The sequence below is a fragment of the Myxine glutinosa genome, chromosome 6 (assembly GCF_964187855.1).
Source record: "Myxine glutinosa chromosome 6, kmMyxGlut1.1, whole genome shotgun sequence".
In the NCBI taxonomy this organism is placed as follows: Eukaryota; Metazoa; Chordata; class Myxini; order Myxiniformes; family Myxinidae; genus Myxine; species Myxine glutinosa.
In genome coordinates, this window is record NC_136266.1 from 103,342,032 (window position 1) to 103,355,574 (window position 13,543).

Here is a 13,543-nt window from a genome sequence, read left to right on the forward strand (position 1 = left end):
TGACACACAAATAATTACATTTTTACTGTGAGTAAACGCACACGTGCAACTCTGACAACTCAATAAAAAAAGCCTCAGCCTCCCCCTCACAACTCTATCCCATCCTTGCTCTCCTACTCCTTCCCCCATACCCCAAGACCTCACCCTTCCCCATTCCCTCCCCACACTCAAACCTTCAAGCCCCTCTTTCTCCTAACCAAAAGTCCCCAACTCACCCCCGAACCCTCCATGTTGTCCCATATTTACTCTCACCATCCTCCTGCTCATACAAGCAAACTGGCATTCCCATGTTGAAACAGCGGAACATGTATGAAAGAGCGGAACATGTAATAATACCAAACCTGCGTAACCTCCGCAGTAAAAGCGCTACTTGAGTGAAAGGTTTCTAAATGGTAAATGGTTCTAAAGAGTAATTCTAAATGGTTCTAAAGAGTAATTCTAAATGGTTCTAAAGAGTAATTCTAAAGGGTTCGAAACAGTAATTCTAAAGGGTTTGAAAGAGTAATCCTAAAGGGTTTTAAAGGGTTCCAATATTGGCGGCTGAAGTTTATAGAAATTGTGGGTGGGTCAGACGAACTGTCCAACTAATGGGTGAAACACGCACAGCTCCTTTTAAACTGTATAGCTGTTTCATCAATATCTTTTGTTTTCAAATACAAACGATAGATATTCTGCAATGCTAATCTGACACTTTTCCAATATTATTCCATTCCCAAACTTCTCTCAAGGTTGCTGTGCAGTTTTATAATGTTATCACAAGGCAACATAAAGGCCTCACCCCACAGTCTTATTGCAACTCTGTTCAACCCCACCCCGCAAGGGAACTCAGAAGTCACGTGTTTTATGCCCCTCTGCATTTTTCTTCTTCTTCTTCCAATAAAGTGGAGCAACCTCCAAGTAGTATTATCACACAGACACAGTCGAATCAGTTCTAACGTGCAAGTGTGATGGCCTGTTTCGTACACGCCCTCAATTCTGCTCTAAACAGCAAATTAATTGTAATGCCATAGAAGAGTGCTCATTGTTGAGGTGTTGCACAGGAATGGTCACCCTATAAAAATTCCCCTCCACTCCACCCAATTCCCCAGTCCCCTGAGCAATAAAAAAAAAAAAAAAGATCATATCCAACAAATTGTCTTTAAAATGTTGCCATATTTAGCAACAAGGTAAAAGAAACACATTAACATTCTGCATTTTGGCTCAAATAATCCGGCATAGAGGCTCATTCGAGCAGTGTTGCTAACAGAATAAATAAAATATACAAAGCAAACAAGACCAAGGAGAGACCTTACCTCTGGCAGAGACTCCAGCACCATGGAAGTGACGGCAGCCTTGCCATAGCCTTGATATGCGGCTGCTTTAAGGTGCATGCCATCTGCCTCAGCCTTGCCCAAGGCCGCAATGGCACCGGCATTGGCTTGACCAATGTTACGAATACTTTCAGCTTCGGCCTGCGCCAGCATTACACACTGTGATCTGTGTGCAAATTAAGGAACGGCAATATTAAATGATAGAGAGAAAAAAAGCCTCTCCACTCTTCACCCACCCCCCACCCCCCCCCCCCCCCCCAAAAAAAAAGAAACAATACATGCTGAAACATATAGGAGGTATACTAGTTTGTACAAACGTAACAACTGTGACAAAACTCTCCGATATATGGCCTGGCATATAAAGTATGCAAATCACAAACATATGTCTAATTTAACAAGTCAACTTCAAATACACCCACCATCTGCACTTCAATCGAAACAAAAAAGGAAAACAGCAAATCTTGAAAACCAAATGCACAAAAACTTAAGTCAATTGAATAACGACACCGCACATACTTTTTCCCTTCTGCAATTTGTTGCACGCGATAGGCTTCGCCTTCGGCTGGGCAGCGGATAGTGGAGACCAGTTCAAGTTGCTTACGCATAATCTCTTTCTCCTCCACATCTATCTGTTTACGCCGCTGAACAACCTCGATCTGGCACTCTTCCTGCCGGATCTTTTGCTGTTCCCGTGCAGATTGAAGCTCGTAAGCCAGCTGAGCATCAGCTTTCTACAGAAGAAGCCAGAAAAGCAAGGATGCGAGGGGAAACAGGAAGCTCCTTCAAAAGTTGGAAACAGGAAGCTCCTTCAAAAGTTGAAGTGAACTATGAATGAAGTCAAAAAATTCAATAATTGCAGAAGTCTCTTGTGTTAAGACAAATACGTTGACTAAATTTATCAAAATAGCAAATACTTATAATAAAAACAAACAAACAAAAAACATTTGAGTAAACAAAATGAAAAATCACTATTCACCAATATTTCTCTCTAATTCATACGGCCCCTCAAATCACTCCCCCGACCCCCCTCAAATGGCCTTGTCGCAGATCCTGCTTGAGAAAAGGCAGAATGTCTCGTCTCAACTCAGTATTTGCCTCTTGGTCTCTTATGCTCAATCTAAACTGTAGGCACTACCTTATGCCGCCATATACTGGACTCTACCTTCTCAGGTAAGAGAGAGAGAAAGTTTTGTTCAGCTCACACTGTATTGATGACGGGCCGAGATCAGTTTCCGTGTTCATATCTTGCCCTGCTGTCTTGCTTCTTCTCCTCAATCTACTCTCTTCAGCCTGTCTTTTACCTCTTAATGCTTTCTCTCTACCTGGACAACAGCTAACATTACTCCCACTTATAAGAAGGGTGCAAAAACATATCCTCTGGACTACAGACCAGTAGATTTACTGCAAGTTTTAGCAGAGTAATTAAATTAATCGTTACTGCAAGCATCAATTATTTCCTCATTTCAAAGTCATCATAATATCTAACCATTAGTGTCAGTTTCCTTTCGGTCACAACTTTGAATATGCTCCTGCTTCCTTCTCAGCAATAGTGCTCAAACAAAAAGACAGGAGCATATTCCCTGGACATGTCTTAGGAACTTGACAGCTTGGCATCCTGCTTTGCTCACCAAGCTCGCTGCATGCAGCATAGAAGGAGGGCTTCACACCTGGTACTGAAGCATCCATCTTCACCTCAACAAGGAACCACACATGACTCGTGGAACAAGCCATCTCGGTCTCATCTATCTCGGTCTCATCCCTCCCTGACGGGATAGAGTCCGCAAAACCCAGCAAGCCGCTAGACAAGCCCAGGTGGCTAGGCCGCGTCTCAAACGCATGTCGATCGGCACAACTACGGGCGCTCCCCTCCCCCCACCAAAGCTGCCAACAAAGCTGTTTTATTCGGCACAATACTGGATCCCACCAAGCTCTCCATGCAGGCAGAACATGGCAACAAGGGAGTCGCCAAAACTCAGGTTTTCGTTCTCAGCATGATGGAGTAGGCAAAAGCCAACAAGTTGGAAGGCCAGGTCACGTACCAGATGATCCACACGCTGTGTTTTGCGTCACCAAAGCTGCTGTGCATGGCTCGGTTCTCATTCCCATCGAGGCTATTGTACTTGACTCGTTTCTAGTTCCCATCTCTCTCATCCTCAATGGTCGGGGCCTTGCAACAGGAGGTCCGCAAAAGCTCGGACCCTACCCTCCCAACAGCACGGGGGCTACAATTCCTGCCAAGCTACAGGGCCACGCCACGTCAAAAGCACTTGTCGGATGACATGATACCGGGCACCTCATGCACATCTCTCGTCTCATTGAAGCTGCTGTTTCTGAGTCAGTCTTCACTGCCTTTGAAACTGATGTATTTGAGGCAGCCCTCAGTCCTCTCTGTCCCAGGCAAGAGGAAGGTGGCAAACCATGTCACGTCCATTTTGACTCTGCATGTGTGTGCGTGTGTATTCTCGTTCGTTCATTCATTTTGTGTCTCTGTCTCCCTCTCTCTAGTTCATTCCTTTGCCCATTGCATCCACCTGTTACCAGACTGCCAGTACATTGCCTTTTTGCCCTGTCATCTTGCTCTTCCAGGAACCTTAATTTTTCCAAAAAACATCAGTCAAATATTTCTGTCAATGACAACATTCAATATTTTGGAAAAACCAATGAACTGTTTTAATATTTATAGTGAAGATATCTTAAGTTTCAGATCATCACAGGGTTATTGCAAAAAAAAAAACACGAAATAAACAGGCCACCCACCTTAGTGTTAACCTCCTGGTCGAAGTCAGCTTTCTGCATTTCAAACTCTCGCTTGGAGTTGGCCATTTTGGTATCGGAGTCAAATTTCACATCCAACATCGTTTTTTTGCATTCAGCCTCCTGTTGACAAAATCATTGCAACACCGTGAACATGCAACCACATCACAGTAGTGGTCACGGTGAAAAATGCGGTACTTCCACATGCTGGGTTTTTTAAATCAAGTTTGCGACTGGTTATTGTGGATTTGGCATTTTATAACAGTTTCTATTGTTAAACTCCAAATTGGCTTGGCGCTGAAAGATTATTTATTTAGAAACAATTTTCCTTAAATCCAAATTATTATTAGCAGCATCAAATGAAAAATAAATTAAGCTCAAAAATGAGGTTGGCAATGTCTGATCAGTGAAATTATTAATTTCACCTGCTTATGTTAAAATAAATAAATAAATGCATCAATCAGCAGGAAATCACAATTTCAGTAATTCAGCAATTATCACATAAACAGCAATGTTTCACATTTATGGGGTTTACTGACCAACTGCAGCTTTTTATACAAGAATATGGTGTATTTATTTTAATAATAATAATCAGATCTGGGTAATAATTTTCTGAAAATTTGAATTTCGTTTTCCATTAATATGCAATTAAAAGCAGAAACTTAAGTCAGGTTAAATGTTACTTTGTCATATCAATAAAATTTATTTTTTGGTATTTGCTGAAAAACAACAAAAAAAAAAGGATAAGAGGATGGGCAAGATGGCATACCCTGATCCCTGCATCTCTCTCAGCCTCAGCAACACCAATCTCAGCATCTCTCTTCACTAAGGCAGCCTGTGTCTTACCGAGTGAAGCCAGGTATTGCACATTGTCAAACACGTCCTGCAAAAGTGGATGAGCCACCATTATAGACAATGTAGGAATAGCCCACTCTAAGGAAGAAGAACCAAACAGCAGGAGCATTCATACAAAGAAAATTCAGCTCTGCTGTCTGTGGATGTTGATGGAAAAAAAAAAATAGTATTGGAAACGATTAGGGAAACAGGAAAAACTGGGTACAAAATGCAGAATGTAGATCAGAGTATATGACGAGTCATGAATGGCCTGCAATCGCTCACGCACACCTTATACTCACCTTGCAATTGTTTGGAGTGGGTAATGTGTCGCTCATTTTTAAATTTTTTTTACAGCGTAGCCCATAGGGCAAAGCTGTCTAGAACAGTGTTTGTCTGTCCATATGTATGTATGTCCCCTCAAATGTAGTATACCAATCAGTGCTGAGGATCTGGTCACAAGACAGGGTGATGCGATTACGTCTGATGTCATTACGGTGGCACGGCGGCTGACTCCGCACACCACCATTTTAATTCCAATTTCGTTCAGGCCGAACATATCGTCGAACCTGTCATACATCACAATCGCCATGCTCTACCTTTGTTTTTCATTCAGTGTAAAACACAAACAAACCGATTGTTAAAATGATCATCAAATATCAAAAGCATCAGCATTACGGCTCTTCCAACAATACGGTACATATAGGCCTTAGGCTTCATGCCTAACCTTCAGACAGCTTCAGACAAATTAAGCCCAGGTTTCTTAATACAGTAGTGTATTGTTTCAGTAGTATCATTTCCGTAACAATAATAATAATATAGTAAATATAACCACAACACTTTAATCCCAATGTCGTGAATGGAAAGTTAATGGATTGAAGTGGTGTATGGTTCATGAATCGATGATGATAAGCTGCGTAACCACGGAAGTAAGGAATTAGCCTCGGTTTTTTTTTTATAGTAATATCATTTTCGTAATAATGATACCGTAATGTTAATATTATAATAAATGTAATCGTAACAGTAATCCATTTGTAGTGACTGCAAAGTTACTGGATGTTAAAATATACAGTCATGTGAAAAAGTAAGTACACCCCATGTAAAGTTTTGACTTTAACATATTTCAACATACAGCTATTTGATCTTCATTTCAACAACTAGGGCGTGCCCGTACGTGGGTGCAAAAAAACATGCGTGCAAACAACAACAACAAAAAAAAACTTTGAAACCACGTGGCAGTAACGACCACAGAACCCCCCCCCCCCTCTATTTACATGAAATGGTTTGGTCCATTCGCAAAGCCAAAGCGAACGGCTTGCGAGTACGGTAGAACCCCCCCCTCTATTTACATGAAATGGTTTGGTCCATTCGCAAAGCCAAAGCGAACGGCTTGCGAGTACGGTGACCATACCTTGGGAACCACTTGTCCGATTAATTTCAAACCTTGAAAAGGCACATCCTCGGGTCCCCAGCAATATACCTGGCAAGTTTCAAGTATATCGGACCCGTGGTTGTCGAGAAACAGCGGTCACAGACAAACACACACACACACACACAGACACACACACATACACACAGAGATTACTGGAATTATAGATAGATATTGATAAATAAAGGTGATATAATATAACAAATATCATGAAACATTTACATTTTGTAGTCCATTGTATAATTTAAATAAACATAAATGCAAATTTCACATCTGGAAAAAGTAAGTACACCCCTGCATTTATCACTTCTTCAAATACCTAAAATTAGAATCAGGTGCACCAGCTCAGGTGCAAATGATTAGAACATCGTTAGAGAGGATCTTGGAGGAACCTGTCTTATTTAAACCTCAGAGATTTAGTTTGGTTTGCTCTTTGTTGTTTAAGTGTGCGGCGTCACCATGCCTAGATCAAAAGAGCTCTCTGAGGCCTTCAGAAAGAAGGTTATAGATGCCTACGAGTCCGGGAAGGGATTTAAAAAGATCTCCAAACAATTTGAAATCAATCATTCGACTGTCCGGAAGATCATCTACAAGTGGAGAAGATTCCAAACAACTGCCAATTTGTTCAGGTCAGGCCGCCCCAGCAAGTTCAGCCCGAGAGCAGACCGCCAGATGTTGAAAGAAGTCTCAAAGAACCCCAGAATGTCATCACGGGACCTACAGGTAGCTCTTGTCACTGTTGATGTCAAAGTGCACGAGTCTACCATTAGAAAGAGGCTGCACAAATTTGATCTACATGGGAGGTGTGCCAAGAGGAAACCTTCGCTGTCCAGAAAGAACATCAGGGCAAGACTAAAGTTTGCCAATGAACACCTAGGCAAAGACCAGCACTTCTGGAACAATGTGCTTTGGACAGATGAGTCAAAGGTAGAACTATTTGGCCACAGTACCAGAAGACATGTTTGGCGAAAAGCAAAGACAGCATTTGACCACAAGAACCTGATACCAACTGTAAAGCATGGTGGTGGAAATATTATGGTTTGGGGCAGCTTTGCTGCATCAGGGCCTGGGCATCTCACCATCATAGAATCCACTATGAATTCTTCATTGTACCAGAGGGTGCTTGAGGACAATGTGAGGCCATCTGTCGGAAAGTTGAAGCTCAACCGAAGGTGGACCTTGCAACATGACAATGACCCTAAACATACCAGTAAATCCACCAAGGAATGGCTGAAAAGAAAGAAATAGAGGGTTCTGGAATGGCCAAATCAAAGCCCGGATCTAAATCCCATTGAGATGTTGTGGGGAGATTTGAAACGAGCTGTGCATGCAAGAAACCCCTCAAACATCACACAGCTGAAAGAATTCTGCATGGAGGAGTGGGCAAAAATTTCTCCCAGTCGATGTCAGAGACTGGTAGACAGTTATAAGAAACGCCTACTTGAGGTTGTTTCTGCCAAAGGGGGCAATAGCACCTATTAGAGCCAAGGGTGTACTTACTTTTTCCACATGCGAAATTTGCATTTATGTTTATTTAAATTATACAATGGACTACAAAATGTAAATGCTTCATGATATTTGTTATATTATATCACCTTTATCTATCAATATTGTTGAAATGAAGATCAAATAGCTGTATGTTGAAATATGTTGAAAAAATCAAAACTTTACATGGGGTGTACTTACTTTTTCACATGACTATCTTCTATATATTAAAGTAGTGGCAGTTTTGTGTCACACTACGTCATTACGTCTATCTTCAACTAAAGTATCAAACAAGCCCGGCTACGCCGCTGTTAGACTTTCGGTCTTGTTTATTTTAAGTAGAGTCAAGGCTCGTGAAAGAGCTAGTACACTAAATGAATCAGGATAAAACAGCAGAGAGAAGGAGGGGACACCGACAGCTTAGTTGAAGGAGAAGCTCGAGGGACCATTAGACAAACAATGGGTGTGGGGAGGAATGAAGGGCAGAAAAGGATGCATGGAGTGGACAAGATGGATACAGAAGGAAATTCCCAGGAGGGAAAAAATGGACATTTGGAAGGAGGAGAGATTGAAGTGGAGAGGGGGTTTTACGAGGGTATAAAAGACCATGGTTTTGGATTGGGGATGATATGAGATATAGTGGTGAACAATTGTCTTGAAGACCTGGAGGGCAGAATGACATCTTACTATAATTCACCAAATGTCCGTCTGTCTGTTCGATGGTACTGTAAAAACTGCTAAACCGATCGCAAAGATATTTTGGGTGGGTAATCCTGGGACCCCTGGGAGTAAAATAGGCTATTTAGTTTTCCTCATGTATAATAGGCTCATGCCGGTGTACCTAAAATAGGCTCATGCCGGTGCACCGAAAAGATGAGCGAACTTGACTGTCTAGACTTTCGAGGAAGTAAAAGTTGTAACAAGGTTTCCGTCGGTGAACCTGCGGAAGGATCATTATCGGGACAACATGAGAGCGAGCGAGACGCGAGACGTACGTGGTACGTGATCGTCCATGTACTGTTTAGCCATGTACTGTTTAGATTTTGATGATTTGCGTGTGATATCATTCAACGGATGTTTATATGAATCGTTTAAAATAAAAAAAGTCTTCAATTTCTGATATTTTACCTTTTCATTTGGGCTTCCCAATTGAAGCCCCGCCCATAGGGCGGGTACTGTTGCTAGTTGAATAAAATGTGGAAGTTGGTTCCACAGGTGGGGAAAAAAAGAAGAACACATCCATCAATTTATTTGTATTTCTTTGTCTTTATAAGACAGTCGGTCAAGCACACACCTGGGCTGGCCTGATTTATTCTGTAAATGTAATTTCTTTGACAGTGACCAAATTAGGGTGATCCCATTTAATTCTGTAATATGGGTGTACAAGCTCAAAACATGTATGTAGCTCAAGCATGTATGTATATGTATGTGTGTGTATGTGTATGTATGTATATGTATGTACAGTCATGGCCAAAAATATTGGCACCGTTGCACTTTTTTCAATTAATGCACCATTTCCTCCAGAAAGAAGATTGTCATGGGGACCGCAAGGCTCACCCCCGCTCTTGCAGGGAAAATGGCCTTAAAATGCCTGTTGTGTTGTTGTTTCCTCCAGAAAATTGTTGAAATAAAAAAACCTCGGTGTCCACATATGTATTTCATTGTTTTGCAGTGGAACAAAACAAAAAAAGCTGAAAAAATTACTAAATCTTAGCTTATTCCACACAGAAATCCTAAAATGGACCGGACAATATTATTGGCACCTTTTAGAAGTTGACAGAAATAATTAGATTTCAAGCAGGGGATTCTCCTTTACTTTGGAATTGAGCTCACCTGTGGTGAGTTGCAGGTGCCTGCAATATAAAAAACATAGGGGCAATACCCCTGGTGCTCACCTGGTAGAACAAACAGTATGCTGCACTGACTAAAGGTATTTTAAACCAACTTCAATGGTTGCTAGAAGGCAGGGCAGCATGGAGAATCATACCAAAATAATCTTAAGACTTTAAACAAAAAACAAAAATACCTATTTTGGGGGGCAACACCCCCCACCCCCACCCCCCACCCTGTCCACCTCCTCAGACCCCAACTTTTCCAATGCCTTGAACAAACATTGGTCCATCACAGATGATGAAGGTTGTGGTGAAGTTTCATTAAAATTGTGTGTGTAGGTTCTGAGAAAAAAGCAAATACCTATTTGGGGGGAGGGGGGGGCAACCCCCCCCCCCATAGACCACCTTAGGCCCTGATTTTTTTAATTTCAGGAACAAGCTAAGGTTGCGGTCATGTTTCATCAGAATTGCATGTGTAGTTTCTGAAAAGAAAGCAAATACATACCTATTTTGGGGGAACCCCCCCTCCCCTAGATCCCCAAAGGGGCAGATTTTTTTTTTTATGCCATGAAAAAATGTTGGTTTGGAACAAATGTTGGAACAAATGTTGGAACAAATGTTGGTGAAGTCACATCACGGGTGATGAAGGTTGTGGTTAAGTTTCATCAGAATTGCATGTGTAATTTCAGAGAAGAAAGCAAATTCCTATTTTGGGGGGTCAAACCTGGATCCACTTTGACCCCAGGTAGACCCCCTTAACCCCCGATTTTTTTTTTAATACCGTGAACAAACTTTAGTCACAACACAACAAATATAATTTGTGCCAAATTTGGTCAAAATCCCTTCAGCGGTTTCGGAGAAGTTTCAAGTGTTTACGGACGGACTGACTGACTGACTGACTGACTGACTGACTGACTGACGAACAACGCGCCATCGCATAAGCTCCCCTGAACTTCGTTCCAGGTGAGCTAATCACTCATTCAACCAGTTTGAATAGAGAAAAGGAGCCATTCTGCTGTTTTGTGTCTGTGTGTACCTCAGTGAGCATGGAGAAAAAAAAAAGAAAACCAGAGAATTGTCTGAGGTCATACACAAGATTGCAGCCAAGCATGGACAACCTCAATACTACATTGTCCATCTCCCGAGACCTTGATGTTCCTGTGTCCACCGTATGCAATGTTGTCAGGAGGTTTAAGGCCCATGGCACTGTAGCCTCCCTGTACGTGGCCGCAAAAGAAAACTTGATCGAAGATTGCAGCGAAGAATTGTTCGAATGGTGGCGAAAGCACCTCAATCAACTGCCAAACAGATTCAAGATGACCTTCAGACACAAGGTACGCCAGTTTCAACTCGCACCATCCGTCGCCAACTCAATGAAAGGTTGTTCTATGGTAGGAGACCCAGGAGGACCCCACTGCTGAGAGAGAGACATAAGAAAGCCTGATGGGAGTTTTCCAAAGCACACCTGAACAAGCCAAAATCCTTCTGGGAGAATGTCCTATCGACAGATGAGACCCAAATTGGAGCTTTTTGGTAAAGCACATCATCTCCATGTTTACAGAAAACAAAGTAAAGCCTTCAAAGAAAAGAACACCTTTCCTACAGTCAAACATGGAGGAGGTTCAGTGATGTTTTTGGGTTGATGTGCTGCCTCTCACACTTGGTGCCTTAAATGTGTGCATGGCATCATGAAATGAAGAGATTACAAAGGCATTTTGGAGCACAATGTTCAACCCAGTGTCAGAAAGCTGGGTCTCCGTCGAACGTCATGGGTCTTGCAGCAGGACAATGACCCCGAACAAACTTCAAAAAGCACCCAGGAATGGTTCAAGACAAAACGCAGGACTGTTCTGAAGTGGCCAGAAATGAGTCCAGATCTAAATCCCATTAAACACCTGTGGGGAGATCTGAAAACTGCAGTTGGGAGAGACGGCACCCTTGAAATCTGGGAGAACTGGAGTAGCTTGCACAAGAAGAGTGGGCCAAACTGCCAGTAGAGAGGTGTAGGAGGCTCATTCATGGCTATAGGAAGCGTGTTCCTGCAGTTATTTTGTCCAAATATTTTGTGCTATCAAATATTAAGTCTTGGGTGTCAATAATTTTGTCAATGCCATTTTTTTTTTTTTCGATTTAAAAGGATATTTTAAGTTCTGACTCAAAAAACAAAGATTCTGTAATATTAACAGTGAAATAAAGAATTGTGGAGACCAAATACTTTTGTCAATTTCAACTTATTTTTAGGGAAAATTGTGAGTTATTTGAAAAAAGTGCAAGGGTGCCAATATTTTTGGCCACGACGACATTATGTCAATAGTGTTCTGTATCGATTTGTTCACTTTTTGTCTCTGTCATATACTCCTGTCCTCATGATTTATTTGGCTACAATTTGACAAATAAAACGACTGTGAATTCCATAGATTAAACAACTTTTTGTCTTATTGCTTATATGGAGTTACTTCTTCTTAAATTTAATCACACCTCTGCTCGCCTTGGAGAAAATTTTCAGGAGTGATCACTTACTCGCCTGCATTTTGCTCACGACGAGCTCTGTGTATTAATTCCCCTTGAGAATACTTCCACAAAAGCCAACTTTTTCTCATGCACCAGTTTATCCAATCTCTGCCTGTGGCTATCGTATCCATCCTCTCACCCCTGGGAGACTGAATCCTGTGGAGAGGCAGTTTCGGTTACAGTCAATCAGCTTACTTTCTCAACATGGAAAGCTAACCCAACCGAGGGCAATTTTTGTTTATTCCACAAGTCTCGCAACGTGTACGTGTCCATCCTGAAGCATACTTATTGACTCAAGACATTTCTGCTTTTCATTTTTATTTGATTTGTAAAAAACATTCTGAAAGAAAAATGCCAATGGCATTATGGGGTGTGTAGATAATGCTATTGGAAGTAGATCTGTAGATAATGTGTAGAACAATGACAAAGAATCTCAATTTAATCCATTTTAAATTCAGGCTGTAACACAACAAAATTTGAAAAACGACAAGGGGATGTAAATACTTTCTGAAGGTACTGTCAATGGCTTATCCAGTGCTCTGAAAAATTTTCTCTGCCTTTTTGCGGATGACTCGCATTGTGTCATACAGTACACCATCCCTCTACTCGGGAGACTGCAGCTGTACATGTCACTCTATGCTGATCTGAAATCGATTATACACTGGCCTGATAAGTGCAACAGGTTCTTCAATTTTGGGAAATCTCCCTGTCTCACTCTATTACTCTGGAAGAATCTTCAAACTAACCCATCTCTCTATTTCTATGGTCAGCCACTGGTAGAGGTCTCTTGAACTTCTAGGTCTCACCATCAGTCATGACCTCTCCTGGGCCAACCGCATAGCAAAGCTGGCCTTCAAAACCACCAGAAGACTAGGGATTCTCTGTCGATCCAAGTCTTTCGTTGGAAAAGCAGAACTACTCACAGTCTATGAGATCTTTGTCCGGAGCTCAATGGATTGCTGCTCTTCTCTATGGGCTCATGCCCCAGGATGCCATCTGTCTCTCCTGGATTGTGTGGAATCTAAAGCTCTCAACATTATTACCTCCGCCACCGAAGGTGGATGGAGGTTATGTTTTCACCCCTGTCTGTTTGTCTGTCTGTTTGTTTGTTTGTCTCTCTGTGAACAAGATATCACAAGAAGGTGTGGATGGATTTGGATAAAATTATGGCAGAGAGGTAGCGTATGTGACCAGGAAGAAATTATTAGATTTTGGTGAAGATCTGGATCCGGCCACTAGAATTTTAAAAAAGTGATTCTTCACCATTGGTAGATAGGGCCAAAAAACGATACATACCAGGATATCTCAAAAGGTTATGGATGGATCTGGATGAAATTTGGCAGTGAGGTAGTGTATGTGACCAGGACGAAATTATAAGATTTTGGTGA

The 13,543-nt window shown here is 41.7% G+C and overlaps 1 protein-coding gene across 7 annotated transcripts in view; it reads right to left on the bottom strand.

Annotated features, from left to right (window-relative positions):
• FLOT2 (flotillin 2) overlaps positions 1-13,543 on the bottom strand; it is a 125,128-nt gene that overhangs the window by 10,759 nt on the left and 100,826 nt on the right. For all 7 annotated transcript variants that reach the window (XM_078780286.1, XM_078780287.1, XM_068120718.2 and 4 more), the window contains 4 exons: positions 4,834-4,947; positions 4,068-4,187; positions 1,827-2,041; positions 1,293-1,476 (listed from right to left, as the gene is read on the bottom strand). In XM_078780286.1, coding sequence (XP_078636412.1) covers positions 1,293-1,476; positions 1,827-2,041; positions 4,068-4,187; positions 4,834-4,947 — 633 coding nt within the window. The remainder of the gene's footprint in view (positions 1-1,292; positions 1,477-1,826; positions 2,042-4,067; positions 4,188-4,833; positions 4,948-13,543) is intronic.